We start from the raw sequence: 25,395 nt of genomic DNA on the forward strand, positions 1-25,395 counted from the left end.
GAAGCGATCAATATATTATACATCACTGTTGAAGTGATCCACAGGAATTACAGGCTTGGACAGTAATGCAAAGACGACCAAATACTGCTCACTTGGATTGTCGCACACCAACCAAGGACCAACATCATCCAACAACTCTTTTGATACTCCAACAGACTCGACTCATCAAGATGAAGCGATATATAGCACATTCATTGCCGTTCATCGTAATCTCCTATATCAACGGTGGATCATCAACATCAACAGCTATAGTCCAACAACAATTCAAGAAATCTACTAGTGCTTGGATCAAAGACATCCAGCACCTGCTGGAACACCAGATCCTACCAACTACTTACAAAGTTCACCTATTAATCATCATCAGACTCGACTCATCAAGATGAAGCTTCATTCATTGTTGGAGTAATCTACATCAATCTGGATCATCCTTAACGGCCATACCATAAATATTCTCTCCCATCTTATTGTCACGCCTACAAATACTTGGCAAGGTGTTTATTCAAAACTAGTATCATTTCAATCATACTTATAATAAATACATATACATACAACATACACAGCCTCCCTCCTCCAAGACTCACTCCATCCCCACCTCCACCAACAACATCTTGACATTTGTTGCACCTGCTGGTGACCCGACTGAAGATGCGTGACGAGATCCTACATTCCATTCTGGACACCTTCCTTCCAGTGCGGGACGCCCAAGCACCCACTACGAGGCCATCAAAGTGGAGACCCGGTGCCTATCAATACACATTCATCAACAATCACGTGATCATATATAATCACTTGGACGAGCTGGATTATCAATAAGGGAGAACAACCAAGTTTTGGACTCTACAGTATATATTTATAGATAAAGGATGTACCAAGAAGGGATCACACTGGTCACTCGATCGATCTTGGACCAGCACATGACGATATGTCGCATCCTCCATCGATTGCCCGTGCTGCCCAAGATCACAAGACTCTCGGCCAAAGAACAAGGTAGCAGAGCCACTCATACTCATGCTACACACTACCGCTTGGTGTTTCGACTTCTAAAATGTGCCAGTTATATTCCTCGTCTCCCTCGGCTACGCCGTCACTCAAATCAATTAACGTGGCCCGATATGCCAGGAAATGTCTATGTGTCTACTTGCTATCCACTAAGTCATCGACACACAGCACTGCTCAAGTCCATGATTAGGCTAAACACGGCTGCTGTGGGGCTCTATGGCCAAAATCAGTGTCAAGCTCAAGTAAAGGAGAAGGACGACGACATGGACGATGACTTTAACAACAACACATAGGATACTTGGTCAAGGACAAGGACTCTGAGAGTATGATGAGAGAAGGTTACATCTAGGACGACGAGGACTTTGACAAAATGAATCACTAATTCGAGGACTTTAAACAGATGCGTCAAGACCTTAAGAAGAAGTTAAAGATCGACAACTCACATCAGCTAGCTGTGGAAGAAGTAAGAGCAGCCCACAAACGACCTCACACAGGACCTAAACCAGTTACATCTTCTGTTCCTCTGGCCCATACTCATCACCATGATACAGTCGTCCGGACAAGAACCAAGCCTCAACAGAGCCAGCTAGGCATTATGAACTTTTGCCCTGGAGAGTGCAACCAAACGATACACTGCAACCTACCTCCCTTCTAGAAGCAACAATTGACTCAGCTTTCTGATCTCAAGAGGGCTTTATGATGGTACAGCAACAGAGACGGATATCAAGACGCCGATCATGCAGCTCTGGACTCTACACACCATCCTGAGCACTACACATTGGTCAACTTGGGCGACATTTTCGGTGTTACCACAATTCCTGCCTCAACTGCGATGCTCTCTCCAATCCATGGACGAGGAGAGGCGCCAGGCACCAGTGACCATTGGCTTCGTAGTCCCTGTGACTAGCCAACGAGCACGCTCGAGATCTAGTACAATCATTCCAGGATAACTTACTGGTCGGAACCAACTAGTCAAAGGTCAACCAATGCACAGTCACAAAGTATTTATGGGTGATTTTATTTGATCAAGCGAAAATAAATATCTAAAAACAAAAGATCTTATCTTATTATTCACTACCTCCAAAGTCAAAAACAATAACATTACATTCTTCTCTCTCAAAGTATATATAGATACATATAACAAAAAACCAATGAACAGAACAACTTTATTTATTCTAGTTCTGTTAGTTTGTCATTCTTGTGCACAAGACTTCCAGAACACCACCTACTATGCAAAGTTCAAGTCAGCCGAAGACAGTGGACCAATGTCCATCACAACTTATTTCTCACCTGACACAAGTATCCAAACCGAGACTGAATTAGTTTTGGTATGTATCACTACTACTTGATCAAGAGTATGTCAATTAACTTACACTAAAACAACAACAATATAACTAAGGATGCTCAATCAACCATTGACATTGGTATTCCAAGTTTCAGTTCATGGGCATATTGTTCTTCCACCTACAATGGCATCTATGGCTGTACTGTTGCTGACCAAAGAAGCACAGAGGTAACTAAAGTCTTTTCAACACTAATGGTGCGGCAACAACACAAGGAAATCTCTAACAAACCCACACATAAAGACATTCCCTATATGGGGAGCTTTGCTCAATGCCATCAACCGTGGTGTGACTGTTAGGATTTTAACCAACAACTACTACGGTCCAAATCAAACTTTGACCGATGGTTACATTGATCCAATCAGTTTCCTTGCTCTTGCTGGTGCCAAAGTCAAGTACTTCACCACTTTGACATTCCTCCATACAAAGTATATGAATATCGATGGCAAGACAACTTCAATCTCCTCTATCAACTACAGCCAAACATCATTCATGAAGAATCGTGAGGCTGGGTATGTGAATATAATAATATTCGGTGTTTGTTATTGCCAATTACTAACATCTCTCCTTTCAGTGTCATCGTCCAGGGCTCTCAACCCATCTCATCGTTCACCACCGAGGTGTTTGATTATGATTGGGATTTAGGTATTGATTGGCCCACTCTTTCCTATTCACAGAGCAACATGGCAATCATTACCAATAAGACACCCGTAAAGATTGTAGTGCCACCACCCAATAGCTTTCCAGGTAGCTATGTCACCAAGGCTACGACGACCTCTGGAAACGTTGATGCCGAGGTTTTCACCTCTCCAGACGATGCTTGGGACATTGTCACCTCTGATATTGCCAACTCCAAGTCGCTCAAGGTGTACATCTACCAGATCACCGACTCTGACTGGTGCGACCTGGTAGGTAACTACTCTGGTGAACTCACACTCCTCGTGTCCAACAAGATTTTCTCCTACACCGACTATAAGAGTGCCTTGGCTTGCTACACCCATCTGTCTCAACATGGTATCACCATCCGTAAGACGAACGCCAATATGTACACCTACTCCCACCAAAAGTATTGGATCCTTGATGACAACCGTGTCTACTTGTCCACCGGTAACTGGGGCAACACTGACTATCCCAATGGATCTCAAGTGTTCCCACCTGATACAACTGACCCATCCCAATGGAGAAAGACCAATCGTGACTTCACCATCAAGATGGTCAACAGTGATGTTGTGGCTATCTACAACACAGTCTTTGAGGAGGACTATACCAGGGGCTATAACTGGACACCATAATCTTAAAGGATTGGTAGTAGTCGACTGTAGGAGTAGTAATCGTTTATTATTAAATATCGAATGGCACCTCATTTGCCTCCCTGCATCATTGCCTCGTACCTGACGACCAAGGGTAACTTCAAAGTGCCAACATTGACCGTGGCGTTGAACAATCCAAACGTGTCCATGATACCGTCCACTTCGATGTTCTGTGGATCGACGACGATTCCCTTTCTCCTCTTTAGACTGTAGGCTATATTGTCATTTGTTATAGTGATTGCTGCTGTTCCATCAGTCTTTGGCTTTCTCATAACCAGCAGTGTGTTGTTCTTCTTTAACTTCTTCATTGCCATCTGCTGATGTTGATCTGTCCTCTTTGAACTATAGTCGATGTTCTAGTAGCATGATAAGTGATTAAATCTTTGTGTCAGATCATCGAACTACATCTTGCTGCTGCCCCTGCTGCTGTTTGTGTGTTGTTGACTAACACCTGCTATTGCTGTTACCTTTGTGTATTCTTCATATTGTTTCCTCGTCTCGTGAGTTGCTTGAACGGCCAAACCTTTCAAAAAGAAGAAGTTCCTAGCATATCCTTTTGATACAGTCAACTCCTCGCCTGTTTGACCAACACCTGCAACCTCTTGTGTGAGAATGATCGGCACTGACTTGCTGATTGACCTGTTGCTGATCAAAAGTGTGGCCCCGGGGCTATATAATGATGTGCATGTTGTCGTCAAACACCTTGAAGATGTTGATTTACTACAATTATTTCATAAGTGGTGAGCGTAAGTACTATGTATCATCATGCTTGAATCCATACTGATGTACCCTACCATAGATAAGATGATAACATTGTGTTGTATAAAGTGGTAATCGTGGAGAATGTCGAATGATCAACATTGCGTGCGATCATTCTTTCACAACCCGAGCCCAACATGAAAGAAACTCACTTGTTTTTTTTTTATGTATTTATTTATTAAGATATATGTATGAATATCCTTGAAGGTGGTTTATAGTAGCTGGTATTCTGTCTCAAAGTCAATGTCAGATGAATCGTCAGTCTCTACGTCCATGATGTTTCCTGATATCGAAGATTGTTGATGGTAATCTGGCGTTTTCTCGGCAATGTTGAATAGGGGAAATTCGCTCAAAGACACCAGCTAATGATAATAAACAAGGAGATGATGGTGTCAATAACTGGGACGTCCAAACATTTGTGTAGAAAGATTCAACTTACATTCTTTGATCTCTCTAGGAAGTCCAAAAAGTCTTCCTTGGTGCGACATATAAATGCTAACACTAAAGATGGGTCCACCTCTGATATGTTGGCCTTCTTGGGTATGTTACAAAAGAATGACTAAACATCATTCCAAATAATAGAATGTCACAGAGTATTAGAATGGCGTAGAGTAATGGAGCGTTATACAAATTGTGAAGATACATACATGCGGAGAGAACTGTTGGTCGTTCTCAATCGACTGCTGTACAGTGTGTGGGTCTAGGTAGAAGAGGTTGTCATCTTGTGCGGCAATAAAGTAGAGTGATGCTCTTGGTTTGCCTCCAACGATACCAAGTGATTGTGGAAAACGATAGATCTCCAACAGTGGTCGATAGTATAGTTGATTCAATGTGTCCACACCCAACTTTGTTGGGATTAGAATTAGTAGAGGTGTCCAAGTTTCATTATGCAGTGCCAGCTCCATCATTTTGTCTACATATAGTGATCCATCCTCTGATACAATCACTGAAAGATTACAATATTTGTTATTCCTATATACAAGTGTCCTAAAATGAGTTGACCGCCGTCACTTATTAGTCAATTGTTAACTCCAATTACTGGTCAGTAGTCTTACTTTATAGCGTGTGTGATTGTTGATGGGCCGAACCATTCACCAATGTTCTTTCCTTGTGCTCGACCACAGAGAGCAATGTTGTGAATGGAGAAAGGCGCAGTCGCTTTGTCCAGAAATAGCTTAATAACCTCGATGACTTGAGTTGGATATTCATCGTTTGTCTTCTTCCAGTCTATAATGGTGTCTGTGTCAAGATGATAGTTCTATTTGAAACTGTCCATTTGGTACTATACATACCATTACCAAGCTTGTTTTGAAGTAGTAGGTTGGAAAGAAGCATCTGGCCAGAACGAAGCATGCATCCCCAACCACAATCGTTCTCATAAATAGAGTCGCCAATACATTCGAAACCTTGTCGATAAGAGAACCAGAGTCGATTGGAGAAGTCACTTAAGAAATCTGAAATAAAGCTAGGTTGTCCTATTCTGTTATTATTGTTATTATTATTATTGTTGTTGTCGTTGTTATTATTGTTGTTGTTATTGTTGTTATTGTTATTGTTACTGGGACAGGTCAACTCGATTCCTTCAATACTGTCACTGAACCCATCCTTTGTATTTGACTGTGTACTATCCTGTTGTTGATCTGGTGGTTTATACTCTTTACCATACATCCATACCGTAGAGTCACTGAATTGAGGTAGGGTATCTATACAAACCATAAACAATGTCAGTACTTCAATGTTTACATTTAATCAACAACATCAACAAGGTCTGTTGAAGATGATACTTACTATTACCAACTCCTCTAAACATATAGAGACAGTTCATTAAACTTGATATAAAGGAAGATATTTTGGATGTGTATTATAATAATATATATATATATATTTGTAAGAAGTGATAGTGATAGTGTTGTTGTTTGAAACAAAGCAAGATTAACTTCTCACCTTTTGGGGGAACATACTGAGTGTTTTTTTGTGTTTATTTGATCAAATACACTTTGAAAAGTGAGGTGGAGCAAGGTTCAAGGACAAATTGGAGTTACGACTTTAGTGTCTGGTAGATGAAGCCTGTGGTGGAAATTGAATCACCAAGACCAACTGTCTTGGAGGGTGCTTTGCAAACGAGCACCGGCGCCAAGTGGAACTCAATACCCTCATCCTGCCAGGTGACCACTGGGAATGTCTCATCAATGTTAAACTTGAGTTTGGAGCCTGGTGTATACCTATAGTCCACCTCAAACTTGAGAGGGATTCGTAGCTCCACATCCTTGAAACCGCAAGCTTGATCGCTGGCCTCCAGTGATGATGCGGCAACCGACATCATGGAGCGCTCCTTGGGCCACATATCCTTCTTGACCGCTACGATATGGTAGGTAAGATAATGGAAATGCACTCGAGACAATGTCTTTTTGCCTCCATCAATGTCAATGTCCATAAGGTCTGACCTGTGGCCTCCGACATTGTTGAACAGGTGAATGATGGCATCGACTGCAGTGTTGATCGATGGTGAGCTAAAGTCTGCCAGTTTGTGTTGGCTACCTCCTGTGTTGATGTACAGGAAGCCAAGTTCTTGTTCGTTCAGACCGACACTGTCTACGTTTGGGATGATCTTTGAGGCAATGTCCTTGATGATGGGTACCGATGTCATTGATGCCAGTTCCAAATGTATAGGCATAGATGATGTAGAGTGCGGCGTCTCCTCCAAAACCTTGGCCATATCATCGATACGGTTGGCGTGTGCCACATCCAAGAGATGGAGACCCGAGAGTATAAGAAGATCTGTTCTTTCTGTACCACTACTGGCCTTTAGATGATGGTGGAGCACCTCTAATGTGGCCATATTGGCATTTGATTCATCACGTGACACAATGAAGCGATTGGCTCGTGGAGTGACGTGCTGACCCCATGACTCATTCCTTTGGTACTCCATAATCAAGTGAATCTCGTCCTGTGTGTCTCTGTTGTAGTCAATGACGTTGATCCTTTCATGCAGTAGCTGTTTAAGACGCTCTCCGACAACACCACTTAGGTAGACATTGCATCCCTCCTTTGCCAATCGATTGGCTATAATTCCTGCGTTTCCACCAGTGTGGAACTCCTTCCTCTTTAGACTCAGTGCAGCGTTCAGTATGACATCAAACAGTTTCTTGTCGTTGATAGTTCTCTCTGCAGCACTTCCAGTTTCTAGTTTGTGTGATGATGATAAAGATATCATGGTTAGAACATGGGGGGCAACATGTTGTAATAATAGTTATAGTAACATACTAAAGTAATAAGTAAAGGTGTTCTCAAAGTCATCGATTGAGTCGATAGAGTCGGCTGAAAGCGGTGATTCGCTGGTGATCACACCAAGCATCTGCATCAGCTCGATGGCATCAACCACAAGGTCCAAGTTTGTGTTGTAGCCAACTGCAATACGATGTGAGCATACTCCATTGTTCTTTGACCAATGTGATATCTTTTTGAGACCTCCTTGTATAGAGCTAACCTCCACTCGATTCGACTGCATGCCTGTGAAGTCAAAGTATTTAAACAACAATGGGTAGAAGAAAAGAGAGCTCAAAACAGCTACAATACCCAGCACTACATATCCTCCATTTGTTAATGTTGTTGTTGTTGTTGAAGTTGTTGGTTTTGATGTTGACGATGCTGCTGATGAACCACTTGATGAGGTAACCTGTTGCTGGCCTTTTTGGTGATGTTTTGATGTTGATGTCTCCTTTATCATGTTTGGACAAGTGAGTGAACTGACTACTAGTATCTGTTGAGTGATGTCGACAACTTCACTTAAGAGAGATGATAATGATTGAAGTAAAAGAGTTTGAAAAAAATTACATTAATTAATTATTATTTTGAGAGTAATTATCACTTTGTAGTTCAGAATAATAATGACTTCCAAACCAAAATTGACTAAAGTTGCTCACATTGACTAAACATTACTTGTTACAAATTGTTCACTAGATCTAGATGTAAAGAATAAATTAGTTGATTGGGTGAGTGGGTGGATGGTGAGTTTGATCACCTACCTTGTAATTATTATTATGAATAATGCCGAATCACTCGTTGAACTGAATAAAATAATACATTAGTCCTCTATCTCTATCTCTATCCCAATCTCTAATCTAATCTTTTTATCTAATAGTATAAAGCTATGAAGGATACAGAGGGACTCCTCTTCCTACTCCTTCTTCTTTCATCAATAGAGTTGAAATATGTATGTTATAATACCTTAATCCTGCTCAGAATCTAATACTAATAATAAGAATATAGGCTTTCAATTTAAATAGTAAGAACGAATATTCAATTGGAAGAGGAGATGAATCCTAACTTCAACCACAGCATGTAGAGATTCAAGTTATATTACCATACCACTAGGTACTAGTGGTGGGCTTGATGATAGTGATTTAAGCTCTTTCCTATTAACAAAGAAAGGTTCAAATCTATTTATTACATTTGATGCTGGAACCATTTGGACAGGTGTTTCAAAGTTCCTGGCAAACAAAAACTATGTAAGATCGTTCAATATAGTATTTCCTCAATGGGCCACTCAGGAGGATCAACAAATTGCCTGGTTTGTAAAGAACTACATCTTGGCCTATGTTATTGGACATCCACACTTGGATCATGTGGCTGGTTTGGTAGAGGCCAGTCCAGAAGATTATCTACCCAGTGGTGTGTTGAATATCCATCCCCCAATAGAGACAGGACTCTTGGCACTTCTCAAACACATCATAGATCCCATCCTACTGGACTCTAAACAAATATTGTCAAAAAAGACAATTGTAGGCTTACCAAACACAATCCAAGCAATCAAGGATAATCTATTCAATAACTTAATTTGGCCTAATCTTCCTGATGTAAGTATAAATAATAATTCCTGTATTAGATATCATATCCTAATAAACCATCCTTCCTTTTAGTTTGGACGTTATGATTACTATACAATGAAGGAAGGTCATTCGTATGATTTGATGGAGTTGGTGTTTCTCAACAACAGTGACAGAGAGAATCTTGGCAAGAACTTCCCAAACAATGTAGAGATCAAACCATTCCCTACTTGTCACAACGATATGATGTCAACCGCCTTCCTATTAACCGATAAAATTACTGGAGATCAAATTGTCTTCTTCTCTGACACTGGTATACCTAGTGAAAATGTAATTGGAATCACTTGTGATTATCTAAAGAGAATAAGAGTAAGTAAATCTATCAAACTACCAACTTTCAAAGACTAACCAAGTTTATGGACCTAATAGATCATCTGGCAAAGCATCCATATCAATAAGTTAAAGGCAATCTTTCTTGAATGCTCATATACCAACAGTCAACCTAGTACTCAACTATTTGGACACCTTAGGCCAAAGGATGTGATTCCTGTTCTAGCCGAACTAATTGATTATGGTATTCAGACAACACCCAAGACAATGAACCTCAGACATGTTAAACTGGTGGTGCAACATATCAAACCAATGGCCAACCAGAGTCCAACAACCAATTTCTCTGTTCGTCAATTGATATACAAGGAACTATCAGAAAGTAATAAGTTTTTGGGTATCCAAATAATAATACCTGAACAAGGAGAGCCTATTTGTCTTTGAAGACAAAGGAAATTCATCGATTTATAAATAATGTAAATAGTAGTCCACTGGCAGTGTTTGTTTATTCGTCATTTGACTGAGGTGATGGTGTATGTTGTATGTTCTTTGGATGTCTGTTACTGTTGCTGCCACTGCTGTTTGACCTGGCCTTCTTCTTGTTCTTTTTCAGGTCCTCACCAGTGGATAACTCGTGTTCAGAGTTGCCACTGGACTCGTTCTCGCTGCTCTCATAGTTAACAAAGCTGCTGCTACTGGTCTCTAGCCCCTGTTCAAACTCGCTTGTCTCGTCAGGTTGCCAATCGGAGCTCTGAGTTGCCAATGCTCTTGGTGGTGCTGCTGATTGAGTATGACGAGTGGCAGAGTCGGTGGATGTCGTTCGCTTGTGAGTCAAGTCTAGTGAGGATGCCGACTGTGGAATTGTCGATGACTTGATCTCAATGCCACCACCACCATTTGATGTGGTCGCTGCCAGGGGCGAGGGTGGCAATGGAAGTGATGAGAGATGCTCTGGCACTGGGACCAGTGGTATCACCTCATTTGACACTGGAGCAGAGTAGAGAACACGTTGGGCATACTCAGAGACATAGCTGTTGGCATCGAGGGATGCCTCGAAACGATTCTCGGCGAGTTTGTCCTGTATCTTCAAGAAGAGCTGAATGAGGTGGTTTCTCTTGTTCTGTGACAGGTTTCCAAATGCTTGATGTAGAGTAAAGTTCTGAATTAGCGTCGATGTGTAGGCATTGGCAAGGGTCTTGGCAAAGACCATGTGGTTCAGAGTGCGATTGATGTCAAACAACAGTGGCTGGGCAATGGATGTCCAACCAGATAGTCCGAATTGGTTGTTATCCAGGTTCATATAGTTGAGCGTGGTGTTGTTTCTGAGCAACTCGCCAATGATTGGTGCCATGGCATCGGTGAGGCCATTCTCTGAGAGGTCAATCTCACGCAACGACTTGTTATTGATCAAGGGGTCAACAAGATGGAACAATGACTTGCCCAATGGATAACGACCACCGCAGATGTTGAGCGTCCTGACCGTGGGGAAGTTGTTGACAAACTGTGCCAACAATTGGCAGAGCTGGTCACCCTCTGGTCCAATGACAAAGTAGTTGTTGCCAATGTTCAGCTCGTGCAGGTTGAATCGATCAATGTTCTTGATGGCATTGACCAACTCAATGATCGAGCGACAAGAGAGTTTGTTGCTGGAGATGTCCAGAGACTCTAGGTAGCGACAGCCACTGATTGATTTGGCAAGGATGGTAGCCTCGTTGGCACCGAGATTATTCTTTGACAGGTTGATCGAGAAGTTGGCGATTTTCCTGTTGCGGTTGAATGCTACAAACATGTCCTCCAACGACTGTGCATTCAGTGAACATCCGCTCATGTTCAGATCGGTGAGTGCAGCCACCGAGTCAAACACCTGGTCACCAAGAAGCTTGGAGGAGGTCCTATCGATTCGGTTGCCAGAGAGATCCAATCGTGGAACATCGAGCACACGTAAAGGTGGTCCCATGATGGTGAAGTTAAGTGCACAGTTGCTCAAGACCAAACACTGTAGGTTGTGATAGCCCTTGATCTTTGACATCCAACTGGCCATCATCTGGGAGCCAATGTCACCCATCTTGTTGTGCGATAGGTTGAGGTACTTTAGAGACAATGAGCTGCCAAAGTTCCTCTCAAACGATTCGAAAAGGATAGGAATTGTCCTGTTTTTGATTATCTAGCGTTAGATTCCAATAACATCAGTATTAATAATGAGTATTAAAACTTACTTTGGTTGCAGATCACATTTGGATAGGTCAAGACTAACCAATCCATGTTGGAGACTGGAGAAACAATTACAAAGAGTGGCCATCACAGGATAGGTAATGGTGTTCTTTGAAAAGTCAATGATTTGCACCTTGTTGGTTGGATTCTTTGCCAAACCATTGGCAAGAGGTTGGAATGACTGCTCAATTCTAAGGTTCGAAAGATTGAGCTTGGTGATCGATTGGTTGGTCTCTAGACACATTCCAAGTGCAGAGATGACTGTGATTATCTTTTGGTTAGTATGATGATCAAGTGTTTCTCATGTTGCTATATATATCAGATGATAACATACTGTTTGCGTGTGGCAAGCCTGATAGATCGATGGATTTGAAGTATGTGTTGTGTCGTAGCGAGGTGATCGCTGTGAACAAGTTGAAACTGATCTCGGACGTGGGATCATTTCCAGGACAGTGAGTAAAGTCCAACACATCTGATTCATTCTGTGCCAACGCCTCGATGTACCTGACATAGTCCAATGTACTGTTGGTCTTGTAAAAGAATGAGTGTGCAATGTATGTGTCAATGTATCCATGAGCTGGTGACATTACTGTGTGTGTTTGAGGAGAGAGATAAATGAAAGTGTAAATGGTTGACAGTTGATATCAATGTATATGACGTTATACTTACCAAGTGGACCCTCGAATGGCAACAATTTATCCTCTGGATAGTTGAGCTTGAACATGTTGGACGAAGGGAATCCAACAGTGATCTGTCGATAGCTGGTTCTGATTGCTCTGATCAGTTGTTGTAGTTTGTCGAGTGGTGCCTTGATGCTCATGCCCATTTGTTGCATCTGTTCGTTGACCTCGACCTGGTACTTGATGACGATGGTCTCATCATTATCGATATAGTTCAACTCTGTTATCGTATACAAATGAAAGTCCAACTCGATCTATAAGTGCGAGAATGGTCAGCATGTTGGACAACATTGTTTATATCCGAGATGACTTGATCACTTACAGATTTACCAAAAGCACCCTTCTTAAGTGAGAGCAATTTGTATTTGCCAACGACAATGAGTCTCTTGTTAAAGCCCGATGCAGCGGGCGTAGGTGTTTTGTTTGCTTCGACCCAAACATTGAATGTGTTGGCTTCGCCAAACACACCACCGACATTCCCTAGACACTCGTCAATGAACTCTGTGTTATAGAATATAGGCGTCAGTCTTTGGTAGAGATCTTGGGTACAATAGAAACATCCTCACATACTTGGGTCGATTTCCTCTGTAGACATATCTGTTTTTAATGTTGATATGGCTGCTGATACTAATTATTATTATTATTATTATTACTTGTGTTGTTGTTGATGCTCTTAAATGAAAAGATCGATCTGATCTGTTTCATGAATCAGTTCAAACACTTCGATTTTTTTTGATTTTTTTTGAAATATGAAAATCGGAATTTCGGAATTGAATAATCATCAAGATGAACAAAACGATGATTTTTTTTGATCATTAAACAAAGTCTTATTCTTTCAAACAAACATATAAGTATTTTAATATATATATAATGGCAATAACAGAGAAAGGAAAAAAGATCAAAGAGATAATCAAGATAAGCATTGGTGACAAAGCAGCTGATATCGATGATACTATTGTCGACTATATATGTGGAGTGTTTGAAGACGAGGCTGTCACCAATGACCATGATGAGCTTATTGAGATATTGACTCCATTCCTGGAGGATATAGCACCAGATGCCAATGTTCTCTGCAAGACATTGATCCATCAACTCACATCGGCAGGTGTTGTCAAGGTTGGTGGCAAGACATCGCTCACTCAGCTCACTCAGCCCGTATCCTTGTCAAGATTGGACGACCGTGTTGACGCCGCCGTCTCTTGGATGAAGCCGGAGGAGAGCATTTCGATTGTAAACCGTGACCAGCTAGAGGCCAACGAGCGTCGTTACAACGCACGTAAAGAGGCGCGTCTGGCCCGTGAAGAGCGCAAGAAGATGAGACAGAATGCCGCTTTGGCCGCTCTCCAACAGCTCAAGGATCAACAGACCCTTGTCATGTCAACTCTGCGTGGAAACAATCAGTCGCGCGATATTCACGTCGAGAACTTCTCCTTGAACTATGGCAAGATGGACTTGCTCATCAACTCTGATCTGCATCTCAACTTTGGCAGGAAGTATGGTCTGATAGGAAGAAACGGAACAGGAAAGACTACACTGCTCAGACATATTGCCTCACGAGAGCTCGACATCACCAACAACATGTCCATCTTGCACGTCGAGCAAGAGGTCAATGGCACAGATACCACCGTCCTCAACTGTGTGCTAGAGGCCGATATTGAGCGTGAACGTCTACTCAAGGAGGAGGCCCGTCTCAATGCTCTACCAGAGAGCGAAAGAAATACCCTCGCCACCAAGATAGCCGACATCTACGAGAAGTTGAACTTGATCGATGCCCATACCGCCGAGTCACGTGCCGCTTCCATTCTCGCTGGACTTGGATTCACCGATGAGATGCAATGCACGCCCACCAAGCAATTCTCTGGAGGTTGGAGAATGAGAATCTCCTTGGCTCGTGCACTCTTTATCCAACCGGATGTGCTGATGCTGGATGAGCCCACCAACCATTTGGATCTCTTTGCCTGTCTCTGGCTCGAGTCCTACCTCATCAGTTGGACCAGAACACTGGTGATTGTATCTCATCACCGTGAGTTCCTCAATTCTGTCTGCACGGACATCATCCATCTCAACAACAAGAAGCTCGACTACTACAAGGGCAACTACTCAGTCTTTGAGGGTACCCGTCACGACCGTCTTAAATCACAACAGCGCGCCTTTGATGCCCAGCAACAACAGCGTAAACACATTCAGGTCTTTATCGATCGTTTCAGATACAATGCCAAGCGTGCCAAGATGGCTCAAAGCAGRAATCAAGCAATTGGAGCGTATGGACTTGATATCAGAGGTTCTCGATGACCCAACAGTCTGTCTCCAGTTCCTAGAGGTCGACCCCATCTCACCGCCAATTCTTCAATTCCAGGACGTCTCCTTTGGTTACGAACCCGATAAGATGCTCTTTAAGAACTTGAACCTTGGTATCGATATGGACAGTCGTGTAGCTCTCGTCGGTGCCAATGGTGTTGGAAAGGTATGAAAAAAGTTTGATAATGATTCATCGTCCCAGTGATACACTTACCAACTGACTTGCTCAAACATACATATCTCACTCACAGACAACATTGCTCAAATTACTATGTGGTGAACTCACAGAGTCCAGTGGACTTGTCGTCCGCAATGGCAAGTTGAAGTTTGCACGATTCTCTCAACACTTTGTCGACCAGTTGGACCTCTCCAAGTCTCCATTGGACAACTTCCTCACGCTCTACCCAGGCACCAGTCCACAGACTGCACGATCACATATTGGCAAGTTTGGTCTGAGCGGCGACTTGGCACTGCGAACTGTCAACACTTTGTCTGGAGGTCAAAAGTCCCGTGTCGTCCTTTCCCAAATCGCCTACACCAAGCCTCACATCCTGTTGCTCGATGAGCCAAGCAATCATTTGGATATTGACACTGTCGATGCCCTCTGTCAAGCATTGAATGAGTTCCAAGGTGGAATACTCATGGTGAGTCACGATGAGCGTTTGATTTCGCTGGTATGTGATGAGATCTGGTACTTTGATGGTGAGGACAACGAAGCCAAGGAGGTCAAGGTATTCGATGGAGATTGGCAAGATTATAAGAAGCAAAGTAAGTATCTCTTCTTTCCCCTCTCTCTCTTTTACTGGATTATATATTTCTAACTCTTTTTGCATCAAACAAACAAACCAGTCTGGAACCTGTAGACCATCATCAGTTGCACGATAAATCGATCATTCGCTTGGTCCACCAATCTTGGAGATGATTGAGTGAATAGATCGTTGGTGACATAATAAATCCAATGATTTCTTATTCGGCTTTATTATTACGATTGTCCAACAAAGTTACAAGTATTAGTCAACCAATTTATTATAACTTATCTATATCCCAGTAAATGACACTATCCAAAGGGAATAAAGATTCACAGGTTGTCGATGATGATGGCACTGAATTGTTGTTGCTAGCACACAAACGAACCATCATTGACTTGTCAAGTTTGTGTGTTTGCTCACCTCCGAGAACACTGGTAATGAGCAATGGTGAGGGATACTGTACATACTTGATTGATTGATTGTTGAGCAAACATGTTTGGTATTGACGTATCGTCAATTTTATCAATGTCTTGATGCAGGTGTTCTGTTGAGTCTTGTTATGGATCGATCCTAAATCCTTCACTGCCATAGTATCACTGTTCTCACCATACAATGATGTAATGATATGACCAACAATTGTGTTCGTACTTGAATCCTTTGCCACCCATCCAATTGTACCCTTTGAATGTGGCTCAACATTGTGGATGATCCATTCCTTCCAATACTGGATGGACCTAACGATGCTACCTTGCTGTTGGTCGATTGGTTTTTGTTCCACCAATATCTGGAAGTATGACTCCAGAGTAGTACTGTCGATAGTATCCATTCTTTCTAGTAAGAGACTGTGGCCATCACTCTCTGGTACTATTTTTTCGTTGACATCCTCAACAGTGATATCCCTGTGAACGTAGCTCCAGCCCTTTGAGTGATACATTGCCGAGTACTTATTGCTGAACAAGAAAGATAACATATATCCATTGTTGGTGAGATATTGATGAGCCATTTCCAATAACTTGGACGATAGACCTTGACCCCTATGCTCTGGCTTGGTGCTGACCTCTCCAATACCTGCAACTTTACATTTATCACCATTGATGAACATCTCACGTGTAAAGAGTTTGACTGTGGACACGATCTTCTTTGTGGACAGGTCGGTAGCTATGAATATCACTTATCATGTGTATGTATTTATGAGTGTTAGCGTTGACTAGATATGTATGTCTCTCCTCCAACGAATGCATTGGTATACACCATCAGATTACCATTTTGTTGACGGCTAGGGTCATTCTCGTGATGCTGAACAAAGTATTCCTTTGGAGTTTGGGTGAACACCTCATCCAAGTGTTGATACCATTGTTCGATCAGATCCTTTTGTTGTTGTTGTGTATAGTTCAATGTAAGATATTCATACATATCTCTCTCATTATTAATTGTCAAACACTTCCAATACATGTTCATTGTCTTCACTTTGACAACAATTCAAAAAGAGAGAATCGAGGAAGTTGGGAACAGTGTCAAATAATACGGAGTTCAGATAAAGACTAAATTACCAAAAAAAGGAATCAGAAGGTGAACAAGATTCTCTTCACCTTGGTCAAGTTCATTACCATTCAAACAACAACTTCATACATATAATAATATATATTTATAATATATATGAGCAACATTATAAGAAACATGATCAAAGTAGGAGAACAACTACCACTTAACATCACACTCTGGAAGACCTCCAAGCCATTGGATGATGGCACATGTCCAATCGCCCAGAAGGTTGTCTCAAAGGACCTCTTTGAGAACAAAAAGGTTGTCTTGTTTGCTGTGCCAGGTGCATGTACGTACCACATATTTATATATAATGGTTAACCACCAGATTACTAACTAACTAACTATCTAATCAATAATATTACTTAGTCACTCCAGTAAAGTATCAAAGTGATCGACGAGAGGGATTCTTTTGATAAATAGATCACTTAACTAATACCTACAATCACTGTAGACATGCTCTGGAAAGCATTTGCCTGGCTTCCTAGCCAACTATGACCAAATCAAGTCCAAGGGCATTGACAATATCATCTGCATTGCCACCAATGACTCTTTCGTCATGACCTACTGGGGCAAGGACCAAAAGGTTGGCGACAAGATCCAGTTGGTCTCTGATGGAAACTCAGAGTTCACAAAGAAGATCGGTTTGGACTTTGATGGCTCAGCACATGGAATGGGTGTCGGAAGATCTCTTCGTTATGCCATGATCGTAGACAATGCCGTTGTCAAGTATCTGGGCGTTGAGAAGCCTGGACAGCTTGAGGTGTCCACTGCTGAGGCCATCCTCGCCAACCTCTAGGGATACAGTCGTAACTTGGGCATCAGTCCTCCTCTCTCCTTCTTGCCCAATTAAAGTATGTTGAACATTCACATTGTTGTCAAATACTTTTATAAGTAATAAATCAATCAATCAATCATTACACCAAGCAAGGTTCATTCATCCAAAGATGATTGGGGGAGAAGTGGGTGGATGTCAATCAATCAATCTCTAATCACCTGATGAGGTATAACTAACTGACTGTTGTTCAAAGGGCACCAATAAAAAACCACACCCGATCATACACAAACACACACACACACACACACACACACACACTAATACATACAACATTCACACACATTTGATGACACTGATCAGTGATTCAGTGGCAGTATGTCAACTGATAAACAACTTGTCACATGATTAACCGTCATTAAACATGTTTTGGACTCTCTTCATCTCCCAGCAGATGGATACCTAGCTGGTTGGATGATGATGATGATGATGTTGTATAGAGGTGCCTCTACAGTTGTTGAGGACTCATCCTACTTGTTAAATGCCTCCCTTTGCCAAAGGAGCAGTAGCACTAGATCACTTTCCAATCAATCAATCAATCAATCAATCAATCAATCAATCAGTCTCGATCAGCAGCTTATCCAAACAACAACTATTGCAGTCACTTGCAACAATAACTAACATCAATAATTAGATAACAACAATCAGATCACTTCAACAACATCCATCACATAAATAATAATATGTTTCTTTATTGTGAAGGATACCGCGTGGAGGGTGCCACAGACAGCAACCCTCTCTGGCAATCCACCAGAATGCCATTCGAAGGACCAAGAGTATCCAACCAACCCTCGGTGTTTCGACAACATTTCTATGGCAACGATTACAACACATTTGTCAGTTACTACTCACCTCTTGGTCCCGTGGCGATGACCATCAGATTGGATGGAGAGATCTACAAATGCCTTGTCTACACTGAGAAGGGCTATGAACTGGTGGAAATTCCAAAGTGGAGTGTCTACAGGAACTGCTGGCGATTCATCTTCAATCTTGACCCGACCTCCTACCATGTGATGTGTCATATCAAGCCAGAGCTCAAGAACTTCAAGTTGCCCAAGTTAAAGTTACCAAACATTGAAGATGAACTTCTCAAGATCTATGAACCAGACGTATGTTAACTATTCAACAATCTATATCCACGCTAACTTATCAACCTGCAATTGAACTATAGTTTTCCAAAGTAATGAAGGTTGGAATACTCTACTGCAAGGAAGGACAGAATAATGAAGCCGACATGTTGTTCAATTGTAAGAATATGTCGACTAAATATACACAATGCTTCATAAATTAACAATCATCAAATCCAATCAAATTAGTGTCCCAAAATGCCAGTGCAGAGTACAATGAGTTCCTAAACTTACTAGGTGAGAAGATTCCATTGGTTGGTTTCTCTGGATACAATGGTGGTTTGGATACAGTTCGTAAGTAACATTTATAAACTTGGATAGTATAACCATACTAAAATTAGAAATATAAATTTAGATGGCAACTCTGGAAGTCATTCTGTGTACACCAAACACAATGATGTTGAGATCATGTTCCACGTATCTACCATGCTACCCTTCTATCCAAACGATCCAAAGCAGATTGAGAGAAAGAAACATCTTGGTAATGATAGGATGATGATCGTATTCAGTGACTCGGGCAAGTATGCCCCCAATTGTATGAAGTCAAAGCAGACCCGTATGTATCCATTAAATATATATAAATTAAAGCGATTCTTTGACAACACTAACAATTATCATCCTCACCATTTATAGAAACTGTGATCCTAGTCCAACCCTATAGAGGTGATCCAACTTCACCTACCTCTATTGCCATGGGCAAAACTGTTTCGCCCACTTGCACTTCACCTGATGAGAGGATACCATTGACATCAGCAGCAGTCGATCAGAATGAGTATGCCAACAAACATCATGGCACTACTCAGTACATGGTCTCTATTGCATCCAAAGAGGAGGTGCCACTCTTTGATCCTCCTTTAMCCAAACCCTCCTATATTCAACAGGGATGCCAGGTTCAGACAGTTCCTCCTTGACAAACGTATGTGCTATTAGATTGTAATCAAATCACCAAACCATACTAACACCTTCTATTCAACTAAACACAGTGATCAATGGAGCAAGCTCCCTCCGTCAAGCGCCAGTGTTCCAAACCAAGACACAGAGAGAGAGGACATTTGTCTTTTTGAACTTTGTAAACAAGAACACAAAGAATCCAACGTGATCAAATATATTCAACCAACAATTGTAGTAATAACATCCCTTTTATCTTTCATTAAATAAACTCTCTCTAATCGGTATGAATTCTTTATTACAATACATTCCACAGCTTAATCGATCGATCAGCTGAACCAGACAATATTACATCGCGTGTAGAGACCAAACAGTTGACCGATGACTCGTGTCCAATGAGATGATGACTGTTGTTGTTCAGTTGTGGGTCCCAACCTTTTATAGTTGAGTCCCTACAACCAGAGAAGATGAGTCCGCTGTGTGATGCCAGTGATGTGACCCAGTCTTGATGTTGTGTGGTCACTCCAAGTTTGTTCTGTTGATAGTTTGGTGTTGCAACGTTGGCTGCTGTCAGTGCCACTGGTGGTTCCCATCTCTTGATGGTCCTGTCCCTACTGCCCGAGTAAATGATATCCTCATTCGTAGCGCTGGTACAAAGTGCATTGACTCCGTCCAGATGATTGGGTTGAAGCTTCTGAACCACCTCTAGACTGTCTTTGTTGTAGAGAGTGACGGTGTGATCGCGACTACCAGTGACCAAGTACCTGGATGTGTATGACAGGGAAAGAATCGAGCCAGACTGGTTCTTTGACAATGGTGTCTTTAGGGAACGAAGAGAGCGAACATCCCAGACCTTGACTGTGCTGTTCTCCAATCCACCAAATACAAAGTTACCATAGGAGGCCATGCAGAGAAGCTCATTCTGGACCTTGATCTGTTGTACTGCTCCATTGTTACCTGATCGTATGTCCCACACCTTGACAAAGCGGTCTGATCCACCACCAGAGAAGAGCAGGCCAGACGTTGTATGCAATGCCAGTGCTTTGATTGCTGCCGTGTGTCCAGTGAGATCAGAGACACAATCACCAGACACTAGGTCCCACGCCTTGACAACCTTGTCTTGTCCCGAACTGAACAGCCTGTTAGACTGCTCATCGTAGACGAGTCCAAGCACTGCACCATCGTGTCCAGTGAAACTCCAGTTGGCTCTGATAAAGTTGTCGTTGCCATCACCCAGGTCTTGGCGTCGGGTGGAGAGTATTGCCGTGCGGTACGTGTCACCCTTGAGCTTGTCACGGTAGAGTCTGAGACGTGAGTCTGGTCTTGGTGCAGAGAGACGTGAGAAGACATCACCATCGCTCTGAGGGGATTGTGGTGATAAGCTCTCTCCAGAGGTGGTCATTGACGGCTGCTTCCTTGACTTTGGTGAGCTGGTCAACTTCTTGGGATCCATATCGACATCCAGTAAACTATTGTCAAACTCTGAATGGTCAATCATCGTCGAGACTGGTGATGGAGAAAAGCCACTGTTGATGGACTGATCAGTTGGATCGGGTTGTGTGCTACTCGTAGCAGAGTTCTTGTTCTTTCTCATCTTCTGTCTGTTCTTTGATCGCTCCTTTGATTGTTTAAGATCATCTAGAATCTGATTGACTTTGGATTCGACAGATGGTGCTGATATTGATATGGTTGGTGAATGTTGTTGCTCAGCAGTAATAGTTGGTGATTGTTGCTGTTGCGCCAATGATATAGGAGGTGGTGATGTTTGAAGTGTTGATTGATCGTCGCCCAGTGGTTTAAAGTTAAGTGATGACTGTCTGATTTGCTGTTGGAGTAGCTCAATCTCTTGGAGAAAGTCTTTGGTCGCTGATGATGTGCCAGTAGAAACTGGAGGTGAAGAGAATGGTGAGCCTGTGTTGTAGGATGAGGATGAGGATGAGGAGGAGGGATGAATGTTGTTGACTTTTGCTGATGGTATCGGTGATTGTTTAGTCGAAGTAGTTGTGGTTGTCGTGGTAGTTGTTGTTGATGTTGTCTGTTTCTGTTGTTGTTGATGGTCTTTGAGTTTAGATCCGATTGTAACATGATTGGTATCCTTGAGAGATTCAATCACTGGTGAAGATGTAGATGATGTCTGCTTGTGTGCGTCATGAAGTGTAAAGATAGGATCGGATCGTGCTTGTTTGATACCCTCTTGAAGAGATGACGAGGTAGTACGCTGATCGAATTGATCTCTCTTGGCTCTCGTTTGCTCTGCATACTCAACGCATAGCTCAAATGACGCCTGGATCAGGTGTGGAAGCTTCTCATAGGGTGTGGTAGAAACCTTCCTCATGATCTCTGTCGAGTCCATGTAGTCGATGGAGAATGATGCCAGATCCTTCTGAACTCTTGAGATCTTTTCATTCTGTTGCTTGATATTCATCTCGAGGAATGCAGACTGCTCTTGATACTCTGACTTGGTCATCTTGTTACCTCCATTGCCATACTGCTGCTTCAGACGAGTGGACTCTCGAACAAACAAATCCTTCTCTGACAAGTAGCGATCCAATGTCTCTGTCATCTCGTTCTTGCTGAGATTCTTTCCAATCTGTAATAGTAGCCACTCTCTCCAATTTGGTACACTGAACTGTGATGGATGTTGGTGGGTTGTGGTGGACGTTGCTGCTGCTGTTGGTGCTGCTGCTTGTACTGCCTTTGGTCTGAACCCGCTATTGTTTGATGAGCCATTGGCAACTATTTGCCGTCCACCACGCACTGGAGCGGCAACAGAGTTTGTCTTTAGCTTGTTAAACTCAATCTCCTTTAGTTTCTTCTTGATCGCCTCTGACTCATCAATCTTCTTCTGGAGTAGCTGATCCTTCTTCTTTGATTGATTCTTGAGCTGGCCAATGAGTTGCTCACTCTTCCTAGCCTCCTTCTTGAGTGCCTCCATCTCCTTTGCCTGGTTCTGCTTGACGTCATCTCGCTTCTTCAACTCGTCCCTCATGCGTTTCAACATATCTGACTTTTGTCGCTTCATGTCCTTGATCTCTGAAGTCAGGTCATCAATCTTCTCATCACTCTTTGTCTTGAGCTCCATCAATCTCTGGTGGTCCTTCTTTGACTTTGTGTGTTGATCCAACTGATGCTTCAACTCGGCCAGCTTCTTCTCGTAGTGCGCTGTTAGTCTGGCCTTCTCATCGTCGTAGGTGGTGCCAGTTGCTGCTGCGGCAGTGCCGTCTTTTTGTTTGTCCTTCTGACGCTCCTCCAACGTACGCATTACATTGTCGTGCTCCTCCTTCATCTCAAACAGCTGCACCTCGAGCTCCTTGAGGCGACTGTCGTACATCTCCTTGATCTGATGGTACTGCGCCTGTGTCTTGGAGTAACGCTCCAACTCCTCCTCCTTCTCTACGATGTGTTGGTTCATCAAGGAGAGCCTCTCATTCTCATCAATCAGCTCGGTGACATTCTCTATTGACTCGATCTCCTCGTCAGATGTATCTCCTCCAGAAGCACTAGCAACAACTGATCCACCATCGGTCGTAGTATCGGTGGAAGCTGTCGACTCTATTGTTGGATTCAATATGCTCTGGAACTGGTTGAACATGTCAAGATAGTCGTTTGACTCTCGGTTCGGTGAGAAGTTGTTGATAAAGTTGTAGGATGTGTCCTCGAGTTGCTTGTACTTGACGAGCAGCACCTTGTACTTGGAGGTGACCTTGTTCGATATCTCCTGAAGCATATTGTTCTCAAACTCTAGCTGTGATATCTTCATACTGTCCTCAAACTGTTGGTTCTGTGAGATCTTGCTGGGTGTCAATGGTGGTTCCTTCCCATCGGTAGACAACTTGGCAAGTGGTTGTTGATGTTGTTGAGGTTGTTGTTGTTGCTGCTGTTGATGATGTTGTAATGTTTTGTTTGGTGCCATTGGAGATGACAGGTCCACTACAACATCCTGTAGAATAATATCAAGGTCTGACTCTTTGTAGTTGCACTTGCTGATGAGTACATCCTTCAACAGCTGAATCTGTCCTTTGTACATGTTGATCTGCTTGGTCAGAGGATCCACATTGACCACTGGCTTGTTCATAATGTTCCTTGCTCTATATGCATATTTTAAAGTCTATTGATTGTAACAACAATAAGTACCCAAGGAAGGAATAAGGACCGTCATGAATGTCTGTATACATACATTGAGTGTCTCTTCAAAATTAGAGTCAGCAGGACTGACACATGCAATCATTAGGGTACGAGAGTTGCCACCCAATGAAGACTGTAGCATACGAGTCAACTTTGAATCACGGTACGGTACGTGTTTGGCTTTGTTGGCACGTCTAGTGTCGCCTAGAGCAGAGATCACATTGCCCAGTGCCAACAGGCCACTGTTAATGTTAATGCCCTCCTTCAGTCGCTGTCCCTCTGCCTTTGTCTTCTTGATACGCTCAGAACCTGCCAAGTCGACAAAGTGGAACTTGGACCTGATGGTTGGGTTGCGCTCCTCACTGATGTTGTTCTCCTCGTTGTCTGCATCCACGATGGTCTGCTCGGCAATGATCGTGAAGATCGCATGTGAACGTGATGAATGTACATTCATGAGAGTGGATCCAGTTGTCCTGGACATTGAGCCACGTATCAGGGCATCCTCCATCTGTGAACGACTGCGAACCACCTCCTCAAAGAGGCCTGGTATGTGAACCTCTCCATTGGGTGTCTCTCTAATGGCAAGTCCACCAGGCTCAGCATCAGGATTCAGCATGTCTCTAATCTCCTCGTTGTATAGCTCCAGAAAAGAGACCTTCAATACGATTGAATGTGTTGACTTTAACTTCTCCACTCGATCAAACACTGCGCCAATCACTCTTGGTATCACTCCCAACTCATCGGGGGCGACGCCAACTGTTGATGTACTACCCATTGTATATGTTTTACCTATAGGTATATCATGATAGGATATTTATGAGGGTCAATATATTGATTGTGATTACGATATTGCTTCAACATACCTGAACCAGTTTGTCCATAGGCCAAGATGGTAGAGTTATAACCTTGGAATATAGAGTCGACCAAGGGAACGACACACTCGTCATAGACCTGCACTTGTCTGGATCGTCCACCAAACACAGAGTCAAAGGTGAAGGTCTGGTCCTTGCCGACAATGACTTGAGGCACACGATCAACGTACTTGATCACCTCTTCGGAGCGTTCTGTTAACTCTTTGCTACTGAGTGGACGTACTCTCAGTGCCACTCTGACACTGCAGTTGTCCATGTCCAAGTTGCCACTACTACTAGTAATAGCATTCATTGAAATGTCATTGTTGTTATTGATGTTGTTACTACTGGTGTTGTTGATGATGTTGTTGTTGTTGTTGTTGATTATATTTGATCCACCTGTTGCAGCTGACGATATAGTTGCCAATGTTGGTGGCAACGAGGAATCATCAGCCATCATGATGTCTGTCACTACTGCTGCCTGATCGATCGATTACAGCTGCATAAGAATATGTTATATATGTA

General features: G+C 42.6%; 11 protein-coding genes across 11 annotated transcripts; 5 read left to right on the plus strand and 6 right to left on the minus strand.

Annotated features, from left to right (window-relative positions):
* Positions 1-2,144: 2,144 nt before the first annotated feature.
* Positions 2,145-3,631, plus strand: SAMD00019534_113020 (hypothetical protein; the record flags this gene model as incomplete). Its single annotated transcript, XM_012893306.1, has 4 exons — positions 2,145-2,327; positions 2,399-2,512; positions 2,586-2,854; positions 2,917-3,631. Coding segments are annotated over 4 exons (1,281 nt in total), but the record flags the coding sequence as incomplete, so codon positions are not given.
* Positions 3,632-3,705: 74 nt separating this feature from the next.
* On the minus strand, positions 3,706-4,466 carry SAMD00019534_113030 (hypothetical protein; the record flags this gene model as incomplete). The annotated part of the gene is made up of 3 exons (XM_012893307.1): positions 3,706-4,008; positions 4,120-4,372; positions 4,447-4,466. Coding segments are annotated over 3 exons (576 nt in total), but the record flags the coding sequence as incomplete, so codon positions are not given.
* A 160-nt stretch (positions 4,467-4,626) lies between these two features.
* Positions 4,627-6,236, minus strand: SAMD00019534_113040 (hypothetical protein; the record flags this gene model as incomplete). Its single annotated transcript, XM_012893308.1, has 6 exons — positions 4,627-4,773; positions 4,851-4,970; positions 5,059-5,398; positions 5,467-5,638; positions 5,704-6,114; positions 6,200-6,236. Coding segments are annotated over 6 exons (1,227 nt in total), but the record flags the coding sequence as incomplete, so codon positions are not given.
* Positions 6,237-6,449: 213 nt separating this feature from the next.
* On the minus strand, positions 6,450-8,138 carry SAMD00019534_113050 (hypothetical protein; the record flags this gene model as incomplete). The annotated part of the gene is made up of 2 exons (XM_012893309.1): positions 6,450-7,594; positions 7,676-8,138. 2 exons carry the CDS (start codon positions 8,136-8,138, stop codon positions 6,450-6,452), a joined length of 1,608 nt encoding a protein of 535 aa, XP_012748763.1.
* Positions 8,139-8,730: 592 nt separating this feature from the next.
* On the plus strand, positions 8,731-10,008 carry SAMD00019534_113060 (hypothetical protein; the record flags this gene model as incomplete). Its single annotated transcript, XM_012893310.1, has 3 exons — positions 8,731-9,267; positions 9,331-9,606; positions 9,667-10,008. Coding segments are annotated over 3 exons (1,155 nt in total), but the record flags the coding sequence as incomplete, so codon positions are not given.
* Positions 10,009-10,069: 61 nt separating this feature from the next.
* On the minus strand, positions 10,070-13,050 carry SAMD00019534_113070 (hypothetical protein; the record flags this gene model as incomplete). The annotated part of the gene is made up of 6 exons (XM_012893311.1): positions 10,070-11,714; positions 11,781-12,036; positions 12,110-12,364; positions 12,445-12,709; positions 12,778-12,956; positions 13,026-13,050. 6 exons carry the CDS (start codon positions 13,048-13,050, stop codon positions 10,070-10,072), a joined length of 2,625 nt encoding a protein of 874 aa, XP_012748765.1.
* A 275-nt stretch (positions 13,051-13,325) lies between these two features.
* Positions 13,326-15,616, plus strand: SAMD00019534_113080 (hypothetical protein; the record flags this gene model as incomplete). Its single annotated transcript, XM_012893312.1, has 4 exons — positions 13,326-14,628; positions 14,699-14,919; positions 15,005-15,521; positions 15,603-15,616. The coding sequence occupies 4 exons, from the start codon at positions 13,326-13,328 to the stop codon at positions 15,614-15,616; spliced, it is 2,055 nt and encodes a 684-aa protein (XP_012748766.1).
* A 163-nt stretch (positions 15,617-15,779) lies between these two features.
* Positions 15,780-16,915, minus strand: SAMD00019534_113090 (hypothetical protein; the record flags this gene model as incomplete). Its single annotated transcript, XM_012893313.1, has 2 exons — positions 15,780-16,672; positions 16,765-16,915. The coding sequence occupies 2 exons, from the start codon at positions 16,913-16,915 to the stop codon at positions 15,780-15,782; spliced, it is 1,044 nt and encodes a 347-aa protein (XP_012748767.1).
* A 264-nt stretch (positions 16,916-17,179) lies between these two features.
* Positions 17,180-17,843, plus strand: SAMD00019534_113100 (hypothetical protein; the record flags this gene model as incomplete). The annotated part of the gene is made up of 3 exons (XM_012893314.1): positions 17,180-17,333; positions 17,414-17,421; positions 17,499-17,843. 3 exons carry the CDS (start codon positions 17,180-17,182, stop codon positions 17,841-17,843), a joined length of 507 nt encoding a protein of 168 aa, XP_012748768.1.
* A 791-nt stretch (positions 17,844-18,634) lies between these two features.
* SAMD00019534_113110 (hypothetical protein) lies at positions 18,635-20,105 on the plus strand (the record flags this gene model as incomplete). Its single annotated transcript, XM_012893315.1, has 7 exons — positions 18,635-18,988; positions 19,051-19,126; positions 19,196-19,300; positions 19,362-19,562; positions 19,640-19,808; positions 19,888-19,922; positions 19,990-20,105. 7 exons carry the CDS (start codon positions 18,635-18,637, stop codon positions 20,103-20,105), a joined length of 1,056 nt encoding a protein of 351 aa, XP_012748769.1.
* Positions 20,106-20,192: 87 nt separating this feature from the next.
* SAMD00019534_113120 (hypothetical protein) lies at positions 20,193-25,183 on the minus strand (the record flags this gene model as incomplete). Its single annotated transcript, XM_012893316.1, has 3 exons — positions 20,193-24,002; positions 24,072-24,808; positions 24,883-25,183. 3 exons carry the CDS (start codon positions 25,181-25,183, stop codon positions 20,193-20,195), a joined length of 4,848 nt encoding a protein of 1,615 aa, XP_012748770.1.
* Between the last annotated feature and the right edge of the window lie 212 nt (positions 25,184-25,395).

The sequence above is a fragment of the Acytostelium subglobosum genome (genome assembly GCF_000787575.1).
Source record: "Acytostelium subglobosum LB1 DNA, scaffold: scaffold32, whole genome shotgun sequence".
NCBI lineage: Eukaryota > Evosea > Eumycetozoa > Acytosteliales > Acytosteliaceae > Acytostelium > Acytostelium subglobosum.